Here is a 14,168-nt window from a genome sequence, read left to right as displayed (position 1 = left end):
CACACATGACCCAAGGTATTTCTCAGAACTGGAGTGGAGGAAAGAAAGAAAATCATTTTAGAGAAGCTGCAGGAAAATGAGTAGGAAAGAGCGAGCATGCATCAGTAACTTGCAAACATGATGAGAAAAAGCCATTGTCTGGAGAATTTGGACAATGTGGAATGGAAAGCAGCTTGTCATACACAAGGGACCTCAGTCTGTGTATTCATTAAGGTGGCCTGGATCAGTCACTCATATTTGATTGGAGTAGCCTGTACTTGGTGCCTTATTTGAATTCTTTGGAATGATTCTTCTGAGATTTTCGGAAGTTCCGCACTTCTCAGTTTACCCAAGAGGAGGTGGGCAATTGGCAACTTGTATTCTCTTGAAATCCCTTAATTTAAAGATGTTACCCAATGAGGTCTTAAATAAAGACCTTTTCCCATTTCAGTTTCTCTCATCAGAACTGTGCTGTGTTTTTTATTTTATGGACTATAAATAGCTATAAATTTTATAAATACTTTTCTAACTCCTTTTATGGTGAGTTTGCAAATACAGTGGCAGTTCTCTGATCACACAAATAGATTTATGACCTGTATAGGGGTAAGAGCAGCTTTCCAGGCTGCTTTGAGCCAAGTGTTGAATCTCACTGTTTCTGTCAGAATACCACAGATTATAAATTTGAACTTGAGTAGTGGGAGAAAATAGATGCAGCTGTTGTGACACTATAGGAGTTTTGAAGAAGCTGAGTGTAATCCAAGAACTGCCTGCTGCAAACCATGGGATGAATTGCCCTGCTGGCCTTTGACAGGAAATTTATTCATCCAGGATGCCAGAGAAGCAGAATGCCAGTAGCATGTATCAGGTGGTGGGATCGAGCAGGGATTTGACAAGAGCATCATGCTCTGCCTGAGCCAAGAGCTTGTTTGGCAAACCTAGTCATGCAAAGGCAGAGCTGTGGAAGATAGAAGATCGCTCGGAGGCACCAGCCAGCACAGCTCCACAAGGACAAGTTGTGCTGGGAAAAGCACGGGCCTTGCTTTGAGGAGGCGGCTGTCCTAAGTGGGACCAGGGGACAGCAGTGAGTGCCACTTGCACTGACTTCAGCAAGGCTTGTGACAGCCTCCCACAGTAACCATCTGGGTGAGCATGGGCAGGAGAAGGGGATGGCTGCAGCAGCTCTGCTGCTCAGCAGGACAAATTCCAGCTCTGGAGATGCTGCTGGTGGTAGTGTGACTCAGGGCAGTGATGGGGCTGATGCTGGTGATGGTCTGGAGTGAGGGCATGGGTTGATGGTGGGAGATCACCTTCTGCATGGTTATGGGTGTCCATTCCCATCTGTGGAAGGCAGGACAGCTGGTGGGAGTGTCCCTTGCTGGGTGGGGAAGGCAGCAGCTTGATGGAAGGAAGGTCCTCCGCTCCCCAGTCCTTCAGGCCTCAGTGCTGATGAGACTGCACCTTTTTATGAGGGGCAGTGAGAAAGAAGGGGCCATGCAACCCTTGACAGTCAACAAAAGAACTCTTTTCTAGATCTCTCTTGGGACTGGAAGGCAAATGGCAATCTAAGGAATGATCTGCTGCTAGTTTGGTCTTTTCCTGTGTTGTGAACGTGACTGTAAGATGGGCATTGCCTTTACCCCAGACACGTGCCTTTGTACCAGGCAGTGCGGCCTGCCTGCAAGCAGCCCTCCAGATGGGAACTGGCAGTGTTTGGACTAAGGATCAAACAGATTTGCAAATTGGTCATAAACCAGTTTTCCCAATTTTGAGTAACTTTCATCATGAAAATGCTCCTATGATTAGACTAAACACTGGTGTGTGCTTTGTTGTCATACATTGCATTTGTGTCTCCTCATTGTTTGCATCTGTGGAAGGCAGCATTTAATCTGGAGGGAAGAGGAAAGGTCAGTAGTTATGTGATGACTCCCTAAAACACAGTAAAAAATCTGGGAGTAAGATTACTACCGATGGCATATGTGACCATAGGGATTTCTGACTGATGTATGAAGTATTGCTTCTCTTTCAAATCAACCAATTCAAAATTCCATGCTGGAACTTCATGTGCCATTGCCTATAAATGGGAAATAAAAATTTAGGGAAGTTATAATCATCCCAAATACTGCTAGTGCCTCAGCAGTAAAAGAGCTTCTGTTCTCTAGTAGTTTTAGTCCTTCAAGCCAGTTGGTGTATCTGTTTTCTTTTTTCTTTGGTTTGCAATCTCAAGTTGTTCTCAATCTGAGTCTAACTTTCTTCGTGTGGCCACGTTTCATTACTCTTTTTTAATTTTTGATATATTCTTCAGTTGTCCTTTGCATTTAATCCCTCAAAGATTAATCCCTCAAAAAAAGACAATTCTGTCTTTTTTTTTTCTTCTTTATTCTTCCTTTTTTATTTCTTTTTATTTTTCTTTCCATTTTTTTTTTCTTTTTGGTTTATTGTTTTGGGGTTTTTTTGTTTGTTTGGGGGGTTTTTTTGGGTTTTTACCTGTTTTCCATATTGCATTAGTGGGTATCGACAAAAATGTGATGAATTACAAAGGTAATATTTCATCATTTGTGAGAGTCTCCCTTGACTGACAGCAGTGATTAGATGCCTGTGAATCTAGTAAATACATGGTTTACTTACACTGGAACCACTTAAAGTCAGCCATGGGAACAAAGACAGGGAAACAGGGAGGGGCCTGACGGCTGTGGCAGAAGGTTTATGCCAGAGTAGGTTGAGCTGCAGGAATTCTTTTGGTACCACTCTGTCAGGTTTAGGAAGATGGCTTGCTTTAGAAACATGAGAACCACTTGGACGAGTTTACTGTGTTTAGATAATTTTGATTCTCAAGAGGAGTTAGTGATTTTCTTCATTGTAACTATAGTTAATAATATAGTATTTTGAAGGTTTGAGAGAATCATCATCTGCCTACAACAGTATGAGCTTTGCTTTTTTCAGAAGGGTTCTGTAAAATAAAGTTGGTTATGAGTCACCTACTTTACTGCTTAAGTAAGAAAATTAAATTCTTTACCCCTGAACTAGGGAGGGGGTGCTCTTGTCCGGATTTTTATTTTTGTTTTGTTTTTGTCCTGAATGGATGAAGCAGTAATTCTCCAAATCACAGATTTCCAAGTAGTAGCATGCACACCTTTGCCTGAACCATTTTCCTTTCCCTGAGCAGCATGTTGTTCTCTTCCTGAATGCACCATACCCTTGTTCCCTGAAGCTCCCATTCTGCTTGCTCTGGTGGAGATATTGCACATTACTAAGTTGCATGTTCTCACGGCCTCAGTGCAATTTAGTGTGTGCGATACTTTCACATGAGTGCATGCACACGGGTATGGCTGTGGCTTAAAGTTACTGCAGCTTTCAGTTTTGGTGGGGCCTGATTATATTGTGACATGGTCTTAAGCCCAGATCAGTGTTTTGAGTGATGCCTTGAAACATGTGTTAGTGGAAGTTTGTTCAGTAACGCCAGGAAGATGAGGACTGTTTGTTTTCAATTTGAGAAGGGTTATCATTATTTGCTTCATTTTCTTCATTTGCCACGCACACCTCAAATTTGATCAGATATTTCATTGATTATAAAAAAAGTTACTTAAAATATTACGTATTTCTAAAGAGGAAATTGTAATCCTTAGCTCTAATTGGTTGGAAAGTAAAAAAAAATATTTGATGTGAAAAAAACCTGTAGCATCTTGATGAATGAAATAGGTTCTTAATGAAATTTCAACTTTTATTTATCAACATCTAAAGAGATCTGTAAAGAGCTAGCATGTAAACAAACAAACAAGCAAAAATCTCAGCTGTTTAAACATCTAATTGGTTTGCTGTGGATTCCTGGCAATGATTATGGAGAAAATGAGACAATGATACAATTCCCACAGAAAACAATAATCTTCCAGCATGTTAAGCTAATGCTTAGAAAAAGCAAAATGTGTGATCTCGTCTGTTTTACTGCAACATTAATAATTTCTCTCAGATTAATTTTTCAAAGAAAACTGTTAACTGATTGTGTTTTGACAGAATTTTTGCATGCAGTGAATGTTCTTTAGTAGCAGGAGTTACTTCTTGCTGAAATGTTATGTCACAGGAATGCATTTAACAGGACCTTACTGAAATTTTTCAAGCTTTACTCAAGGTGTATGTTATAAGATGGGAATAGAATTGAACAATTGTCTTAATGACTCTGTCTTAATCATGAAGCCAATGGCATCCTGGCCTGTATCAGCAGCAGTGTGCCCAGTGGGAGCAGGGCACCTGTGCTCAGCACTGCTGAGGTCACACCTTGAGTGCTGTGTCCACTTCTGGGCCCCTCAATATTAAGATGGACATTGAGGTGCTGGAGTGAGTCCAGAGAAGGGCAATGAGGCTGGTGAAGGCTCTGAGCACGAGTCCTGTGAGGAGCAACTGAGGGAGCTGGGGGTGTTTAACCTGGAGAAAAGGGGTCTTGGGGGAGGCTTATCGCTCTGTACAACTCCTTCTGAAAGGAGGCTGCAGCCATGTGGGGGTTGGCCTCTTCTCCCAGGTATGAGAGGAAACAGCCTCAAGTGGCACCAGGGCAGATTCAGGTTGGACATGAGGAAGAATTGCTTCACAGAAAGAATTGTCAAGCATTGAAGTGGTCTGTCCAGGGAGGTGGTGAAATCACCATTCCTAGGAGTATTTAAGAAACAACCAGACATGCCATTTAGTGCTGTGATTTAGTTTACAGGGTGGTGATGGGTCAAAGGTTGGACTTGGTGATGTTGAAGGTCTTTTCCAACCTGAATGATTGTATGATTCTCTAATGAAGTAATTGCCCAGTCTAAAATTGGGAATAACAGACACTTATTTTTTGTTTTTCATTACATTGAAGAAAGGAAAGCTTCATCTGAGTTATTGGAAAAAGAGTAGAATGTGGTCTGTAAATCTGTGAGTTGCCACATTGTTTCAGTACCTATGCTGAACCAAACTGAAAATAACCATAACCTGATTTTCTTAGTGGGGTAGATAGTATTTTTAAGATGCCTATTTTAGTAGCAATAAACATGTGACTTGCTCACACCACTTTTTTAGTCTTAAATATTCTCATATTGGCAAAAAGAACCACCCTAGGATTTGTCTTTACCCATATTTCCTTTTATATAGAAAATACTTCTTAAACAGAAAAGATGTCTGTGAATTATCTTATGTACACATGATTTCAATCAGTTATTCAAAGAATATCTTAAAGAAAAATGGATCTTCAAAGAAAATTTCAGAAAATAATTTATTTGCTCATACTTAAATCTTTAATCCAAAATTTACATGAAACTATGAAAAAATGTTTATTATTACACATACATAATTTTGGTGAAGCATGTAACAGTCTGTAAATTTAATCTGAATTTTACAGTTTACTGCCCTTAACTCACAAGATTATCTTAGTGCATAACCTGGTGCTGAAGCAGGCAGTTCTGTTCTCTCTGCCCTGCAGGCTGGGATCAAACACTTTGAGAGGCTACTGAGGACTCCTTGCTTTATGAGGGACAGTGCTGATGTTTTGCCATTGTCTTCTTTCATATTGCAGATGGCATGTTTTGTATGTTCTAACAGTAGTTTGTCCTAGTGCATATTTTTAGTGTGTAATTCTCTGGTTGTCCAGTGTTTTTTAAGACTGATAATGTCTGTAAACATGCAGAGGATGTGGGTTGGTGCATGTGTGAGTACATTTAAACACATGAGCAGATTTTCCTGCAATTTTTAATGTAATTACACTGCATCTTAGGTACAGGTCCTTTAGCCTAAGTGCAACACGAGTCCCTTCTGTTGCACTTAGGCTTGTATTTACACACTACTTTTCTTTACTATAGCAACTTTTTAAAAGTTACCTATATCTCAAAAGCCAATATTTGAATGATTAATTGGTAATAACATAAACTGTACCAGTAAAGAGAGTGATGCTTATGTTACATCTGGAATTTGGATCAACCCTTAGTTTTTCTCTTTGCTTCTAAGGCAGGCTGACTGGAAGGGATGGAAAGAAAAATGTTGATGAAAGACTTCATTAAATATATAGGAAAAAGATATTCCATCAGAATTAAATATATAGGAAAAAGATATTCCATCAGGTATTTCTAAGAATAAAAATATATTATTAGAATTGTTTTTAGTATAATATTGCAGGGTTCTGTTTGCAAATCTGATAACACTTTGTGTGTTTTAATGTTGCAGTATGTGTTATTATAATCTTCGTTAGATTTTTGCTGTGTAAGGTACAGATAAACTGTAGTGTAAGAAGACAGCATGAAGTCTGATATAAAACTTGAGGATTTCCTGATATTTCAAAGATTTAACATCACAGTTTTAGCTTTTCACTCTTTCAAGGTATAAGGTTAATCCATTGTTTATTGTCTCCACCAACAAAATACTCCCTTCTTTATGCTTGTTTCATAATTTTATAATAGGAATAATCTGATGAGCCTAGGATTTCCTAAATATAAGACTGCAATGGATCTCAAGCAGTATTGACTCAAGCCAGCTGTTGCTCTCTGAACTTTTCAAGCTAAAATGGCAATCCTAAAGAATTTACATCGTTACAAGAGGTGTGGGGAGCAATAAATATTAATGCCAGAGCATGCTAATAACTGAGTAAGGCTGAAGGGAAGAGAGTGCATATCTGAACAGCAAAATATTAAAGGCCATGGAAATGAGAAACTATCCTCTTAAAACTGAAGTTTTTGCTATGAAATGAAAGGATCATAAACTTCAGTAGATAGAAATAGGCATAAAGCACCTAGAAATATGTGCTGAGTTGGATTCATTTACTCAAAGCTCCATAAAATGCTATTAAACAAAAGTATAATTTTTCACGTGCGACAGGAGCAGCAAGCAGTCAGAGGGCTGAGAGGATGACGAGGGGTGCTCAGCAACCAAGGCTCAGGTTGTTGCAGGGGGGAGGTAAATTGATGCTGTTTTGCTTATTGCTGTGAAGGTAAGTAGGGGGAACCACATTGTAAAACCTTTCTTATGGATCAGCTAAAGCAGAATCTCTCAGAAATCACAGTGACTACAGAGGAGCTTCTAGAACAAAACAGATTAAATGAGCAATAGGAAATTGTTGGGAATGACTGATGATAAGTCACTATGGAAATCTCAGGGACAAAATTAAAAAAAAAAGTGTTCCAGGAAACCCAGGAAGTATGAACTTGTAAGCTGGATGGTTATTGGTACTGTAGGGCTTAGTAGGAACCAGCACCTGGTGAATATGGTTTAGTTGCAGACAATCAGTGGAGTTTTCACAGAAGGGAAGTTCTGCCTCATTCCTCATGTCTTCTGAAGTCTTGGCAAGCAAGACCCTTAATGAGTTCATCTGTGTGCTGTGTTCTACCAAAATTTAATAAAGGCTTTTTACAGTATTGCTTTCCTGATATTTTCAGGGATAAGGGGTATTGTCTTTATGGAGGAAGAGGGTAGGTTTAAATTAGATATAAGGAAGGAATTCTTTACTATGACAGTGGTGGGGCACTGGGACAGGTTTCCCAGAGAAGTTGTGGGTACAGCAGGATTGTAGACAAACTCAGTTAAAAGACAGCAGTGTCTGGGAAGTAAAATGACTGATGAAATGTAGCGTAGATGAAAGTGATGCATGTGGGGGAGAACCAGTCCTAACTTCACTAATAAACTGATTACTGCTGTGCTGACTCTCATCACTTGGGAGCTATATTTTCTGGTACACAGGCTAGCTCTGTGCTTGGTAATACTTAAAAAACATGTGCCAGGCATATCAGACGTTAAGATTTGTTACCACAGACCTAGAAAACAGAAACACAGAGTAGTACTCCCATTGTATGAAACTATGATTTTCCTGTACCCTAAGTTACTGTTTGCCATTCTGTTTCCTGCATCTCCAAAAGGCTGGAGTGCAACCAGACTGGTTAGAGAAATGAAGGCATGCATCAGTTTCTCTGTGAGGAATGGCTGATGGACTCTACTGCCTAGAAAAAAGGATGTTACACAATTGAAGTTTGTACAATCAGAACCAGTGTAAAAAGGATGACTGAGCTGGACTGTCTATGGTCCCTTCTAGGATAAAATATTTGCATCGCCAAAAAGTGACCAGGCACTTCCAAAAAATGCATTGGTTCATGAAGCAGGCAGAAGAGCATGGGAAAGATCTTGCAAAAGAACACTGGAGTTGCAGCAACCTGCAGGATTGAACAGGAGCACTAAGAAGATACATTAATTGAAGATTAATTGTTAGAAAGCCTGCGTGAGGTTCATAATATCCCCTGAGGTGGAAGTAGAGGTTGGAAGAATGCTCAGGGGGAATTGTTAAAGAGGTTTGTCTGTTTCTTTTGTTCCCTTAACGTCTGCTTCTTGACTCTGCTGGAGATGGGAAACTGCCTAGACAGATCTTTGGTCTGAACAAGTTTGCCTTTTTTTATGTTATGTTCCAAGATCAATTTTAAGACCGGTACAGTATTGCACTTAGTAAAAATTGTCTACTTCTGATAAAAATCTGGAAATGTTAGACATAACTGGTCCTTTCAAATGTGCTTCTCAGAATAATAATTGTAAGCTTACAATTACAGGCCAAAGTAGTAATTAAAAAATTATTACAAATACAAAGGTATTTTAAAGAAATAGTCAGATACAGAATTTCTCACAGAGTAATTGTTATTTTTCACAGAATGTAGACATTCCTCTGTTAGGGAAGGAAATTCATGTGCCATGTGTACTTCAGACTGGTTGCCACACTTCAATGGTGTTTTGATAAAGTCATTGGAGCCTTGTCCTGCCTTGGGAGATGTATGTAATATTTGCATCAGTTATACCATCTGGAGGAACCATGCTTTGATAGAAGACTCTATCACTTTATCTGATTAGTGTCATTACTAGCCTGCATATGTTGGAGCTGTTTTGTTTAGTTGTATCATTCATGAGGAATTAATTTCAGCAGCAAAACTGTTGAAATCTTGTCATGGAGTCATCTCTGAAAGTAATTTGCATATTTATATTGCTCCTGAGATGATCTTACTCTGTCAAGAAATTCTTCCTGCCACTTCAGCTTTATTCATAGCTGGAGTCTTGTCTTAGTGCACTTAGCTTACTTTCATGTTAGATTTGAAACTGAAATATAAAGAGAGTCACTTTTTATCCCTAAAAGAACAGAACCCTTAAAGAGAGTCAAAGAACAGCTTAATAGGTTTTTTTCAAAAGGACTTCTTGAAGTAATTTCATTCTTCAGTGTTCACCTGGTGGTCACTTGAAATTTGGGGGATCACTGTAGAAGAAGAATACTTTGGTCTTTTCAAAGACAAGAGCTGTCACTGGCTACTTGTCTTTTGTAACAGCTCTTGGTGGTGTGTGAACAAAGAAAGTTCTTTGCACACCACAGAGAGTTCTTTGGTTTTGAAGTTGTGGTGACAGTGAGTGTTAACTTCAGCTGGGGTAAGACAGCAGCGATATGTTCTTGCTCTCCAGCCATAAGTGCACTGTTCTTTCCTAGTGGGAATGCAGCTATTTAGGTCACTGCTTATGAGCTGGCTGGGGAGTGGGGACCTGAGCTATTTTGTTAAAACTAACCCATCATGTAACCATTGTCATGAAATGAAAAAGCTGATTTCGTTGTAGAAAGTGTCATGGCACATAATGAAGACTGTGCTGGCAGGTAGAGGAAGGTTCATCTAGGGCAGAAGTGAATCTTTGGAACGGGGGAATGGAAGGGCTCCTTTCCTGGGACACTTCTGAGCTAACCTGTTCTGAAGATAAATTGTGAAAACATGCTGTCAAGTTTTGAATGCATTTCTCTTATACTTTGAACTCTCTTTTAAAATGTGATGGTTGTATTCCCAAGAGAAACTGAATAGCTGAGATCTCTTAAAGCATCATTTTGAATTAGTCAGTTCTCTGTACAGAAAGGTTTGCAACAAAGATGTAGCACAATCCTTTTAGTGTCTACTGAGAGAATATGGGAAAATACCAAACATCAGTGGTGTGAGGAAGATGACAAAAGAGTGAAATTTTCTTATTCTGACAATGTCTTTGGCTGAGGGTGTTCCCATTACCAAGCTTGCATTTTAATTGGATTATAAACTGTTGTATGGATTGTAAAGGGTTTTGTAAGGAATTTAGAGAAACACTATTTCTTGCAAACTTTTCCAAAGATGAATACCAGGGTTTTTTACTAGTTTTTACTCTCATGCCCATTCACAAGCCAGGGTTCATATGCCTGTTCCTATAAATTTAGTATAATAACCAGAAAATCCCTCTTCTGAGCTTATGATATGCTTATCTAATCTTTCTGGTAACTCAAATTCTTATTATTTCAGCCCATATGCTCTTCTTTCCTCCAGTGTCCTGGGAGCAGAGAGATCTAGAAAATCAAATTAACTCCAAGGTCAAAAAATCCATGATCCGAGCTGAAGGGCGGTTTTCAGCTGGGGTTGCTGCAGCATTAGGTTTGAAATGTTTGAAATCTCATTGTTTCAGTAACAATGAGCAGACTTTACCTGCAGGCTCTGTGAAGTGCACCTGAATTCAGGTGGACATACATTTGATATAAACTACATTAGTTATAAAAGGGATGCTCTAGACTTTTTATGGCCAGTCTGTAAAAAAGAAGAAAAAATCCATGAAACCCTGAAAAGGTGGCCCTTTCCCTTGTGGAGTCTACAAGCAAATTCACTACTTTTGGGGCAGAACTTAGTAGAAGGAACTTTTACCCAAAAATAAAAAAGTAGGCCAGCTGTGCAGAAGCATTTCACAGAAGTTTCTTCATTTTTAATCTGAATAATATGTAGCATGACCCCTGTCCTCTGATTTTTATTTATTTTAATTTTGCATGCTTTTCAAAGCTCACTAAAATGGAATATGTATGTCTGAGTATGCCTTGTGCCAAATTGGCATGAAGTGCTCATAAATTACACATTTGCAGATGACAGCTCTTGCAGGTAAAGTGGTTCATCCAGATACAGTGCCAAAGTGAGATGTGAGCAGCAATTGGATTTTTTGATTTCTGAATCATTCAATTACTCTTGTATATAAAAAGAAGTTGTATGTGTGCCAGTAATGTATTAAGAGATGAAAGTTACTTACTGTCATAATTACACCAGGAAGGGTCTGCATTTTACAGATGGTAATAAGTTCATGTGGCACTGGCACACCCACATTCTGGTATCTCAGGTGCAGAGTAGCTGATGCAAACTGCTGATAAGATTCTAGTTAGTGTTTTCAAAATTTTCTTTTTTGCAGCCTTAACCATGAAGCAAAATAGATATGAATTTCCAGACTTTAAGATACAATTTTTAGTTTTTGTGACAGTTACCAGAAAGTAACAAATATGAGTTATCAGACAGATTAAGGTTCTCATGGTCCACATCTGCCACAAAGTAGCATCCCCTGTGCCTTTGCTGCGTTTTATGACTTCGGTTGAGGCAGACAGAAACCAGGGGAAGGGAGAGGAGGAGAATGAGACTAGGTGCAGCCTCCTTTCTTCTCGTGCTTGACCCCTGGCACTTCCCAACTTCCAGCACTGTGAGGTGGCTTCTCCTCTCGGTGTTAGGTGTGTGTTAGAAGCACGGAGCCAGCGAGATGCTGCACTGTTCTGCTCTCTATCAGAGGTATGCACTGTTTGGCCTTAGAAACATGTTATGTGTCAACTTGCAGAATGACATCGGGCTGAGACTACCTGTTAGTCCCAGATTAGTTTTCCTGTTGTTCTGCCAGTGCATCTGTCTGCCAAGTCCTTGAGCTGAGACTAAGAAAGCAACTTGTTTTCTAGGCACCTTCAATGTTTTTTTCCCCTGGGTTGCTGTCTCTCTTTTGGTTACCATAATAGCACTGTCTTCCCTCCTTCCTGTAGTCTCTCTGGGAAAATCTAAAATGACTGCTTGTAGGTGGTTTTTTTAATTTCAGCTGAAGGTGATACTTCTTGTACTTTTCTCAAGCTAGAGGCTTGTCTCATCTCTTGTATACTGAAATGTAGTTTTGGTGCATACGTATAGAAAATGCCAAGACCTTGTTAATTTTATACAGTACAGAAAACTTTTGGAAAAAATAAGGAGGTACTCAAGGCCTGTTGTAAAAATTTTTGACAACTGTGATGTGTTTGTGCCACAGTTCCTGTTGGATAAGAAAAAGATTTGCTTGAAGATTACTGCACAGGTTCTTCTTAGAAGGATTACTCAGAAAGAGTAGACATGAGTTAGATATCACAAAAATGCAGAAAATTAAGACTTTTGAGTAGCTAAAGTATGAAAGTATCTTAAATTTTTAATGGAAATCCACATTTAACATTGTTACTGTGGCCTTGGGTCTTGGGATTTTCTTGCCTCCTCGCCAAATTTTTTTTAAAGTCTGAAACTTTTTTTCTTTCAACTCAAATACAAGTGAGTATGTCATTCTTCAAAATTTGTAGATTTTATATATTTTGGTCTGATCTTCTATTTTAATATTCTAAAAGTTCATCTAAATGGAGAAGTATTGACACTTTTTTTTACTGATGCCACCACATATTTGTAAACGTTCTCTGCCTTTCTTTTAGCACCATAATTATTGCCTGTCAAAGATTAGACTTGTTATTTCAGGTCATTCTTTAAAGCTTGCTTTTTTTCTTTATTTTTCCTTTCCCTCTTTTGGAGGGGAAAATGGCTGACAACAGTTGTTTCTGGTTAGTCTGTTAAGAGAATCACACATTTTGGACAGTAGTGTTGATGTGTGAGGTTTATTATGCACTCATAGCTTCCAGTGAATGAATTTTAAATAAGATAATTTTGATTCTGAAGTCATGTAGAAATCTAAAAGTGAGCCCTTAGGTAGGAAACAATGGCGAAAATATGCACACTGCCTACGGAAATAAAAATGAGGATAGTGGCCAAAGAAGCAAAAACTGGGAGTCTTGGACTTATTCTTGGTAGCTCAGAAAAGATTCTACCTAGTAATTTAATATCACAGGTTTCTTTGCTGCATGGCTTTATGGACTCAATGGAAGAAGGAAACTATGCTGTTACAGACTTTAGATCCAGAAAGGGCAGGTTTTCTATGCCCTTCAAAGACATCTGTTGTATGTCTTCCTGTCCTCTTTGCCCTACTGCCAGAGTTCCCAAAACTGTCAAGACACAATCATTGTGAGTTATGGGAATTAACATGAATGGAAAGTTAACATCAGGAGACTTCACATTGATCTTTGCTAAGAGGATGCATGGGCCACCACTTGTGCAATGATGGAACTGTTAGGACTGTTCTGAGCTGTGGGACTTGGTTTCGAGCTGAAATAGTGATTTCAGGAAACTTGGCTTCTCGAATATGGGTGAAAAACTGACATAATACAATAATGAGATTTAGCAGTTTGATATTATGGCTTTTTGTGACTGTAGATCTAAGACATGGGTTTCCAGTTCAGGAATGGGATATTCCACATGTGTACCTGCCCTAGCGCTGTAAAAATGTCACAGCACTTAGCTCCTGTTCGCTGTCTCATGAAGCCATGATCACACTTGAGGGAGAACTTTGGATTCAGACCTGTTTCAGCAGGATTGAATTAGGTTCCCAGATTTACCATTTGGTTTTTAATAATGTAGCCTAATAAGCAACCTAAAAGCTGGGGGATCCAGTGAAAAAGGGCAGATGCAGAAATGTAAGCAGATAAAGAAAATGAACAAACACCTAGAAGTGGAAAAGAGGAAAGAAAAAGTACTTTGTGTGTAGAATGGTACTGCTTCTCATAGAAAACAGATTATTTTTGATAGAGAATATAGTCTGATACTTGAGCAGTTTCTTTCAGGGCATCTATCCCTAGAACCCATTTTTTTGTGTCTAAATGCTTTTAATTACATACGTGGTGAATATTTATTCTTCTCAGAGGGAACAGATGTACAAAGGGTTCAGTGTTACATTTTGAGATGTGTTATTTGTGACACTTTTCAGTTATTCAAAGCAACCTGTGTGTGTGTCTTCGTAGTTCTTGGAATCGTCTTGCTAATAACAATTAACAGAGTCTCTTTGATCGTTTTAGAGGTGTGTTTGATGCTTCCCTCAAAATGGCTGGGTTCTATGGACTCTACACTTGGCTGACTCACACTATATTTGGGATTAACATAGTCTTCATACCATCTGGTAAGGATTTGAACAATTATATTCATAACTAATATTATGTAATTATTTATTGTACAAAATCAGAAATATTAAGTGTTGCTGATAACCTTAGGTCTGTCTGATCTTGGAGAATTTGGCTGTGTGAAGGG

At 38.9% G+C, this 14,168-nt stretch overlaps 1 protein-coding gene across 1 annotated transcript in view; it reads left to right on the top strand.

Moving 5' to 3' along the window:
• Positions 1 to 14,168, top strand: part of TMEM245 (transmembrane protein 245) — a 75,915-nt gene that overhangs the window by 50,236 nt on the left and 11,511 nt on the right. The window contains exon 15 of the mRNA XM_058819542.1: positions 13,940 to 14,040. Coding sequence (XP_058675525.1) covers positions 13,940 to 14,040 — 101 coding nt within the window. The remainder of the gene's footprint in view (positions 1 to 13,939; positions 14,041 to 14,168) is intronic.

This window comes from Ammospiza caudacuta, chromosome 1, assembly GCF_027887145.1.
Source record: "Ammospiza caudacuta isolate bAmmCau1 chromosome 1, bAmmCau1.pri, whole genome shotgun sequence".
Taxonomy (NCBI): domain Eukaryota; kingdom Metazoa; phylum Chordata; class Aves; order Passeriformes; family Passerellidae; genus Ammospiza; species Ammospiza caudacuta.
Note: the sequence above shows the minus strand (reverse complement) of the source record. Positions and strands in the feature narration are given on the sequence as shown.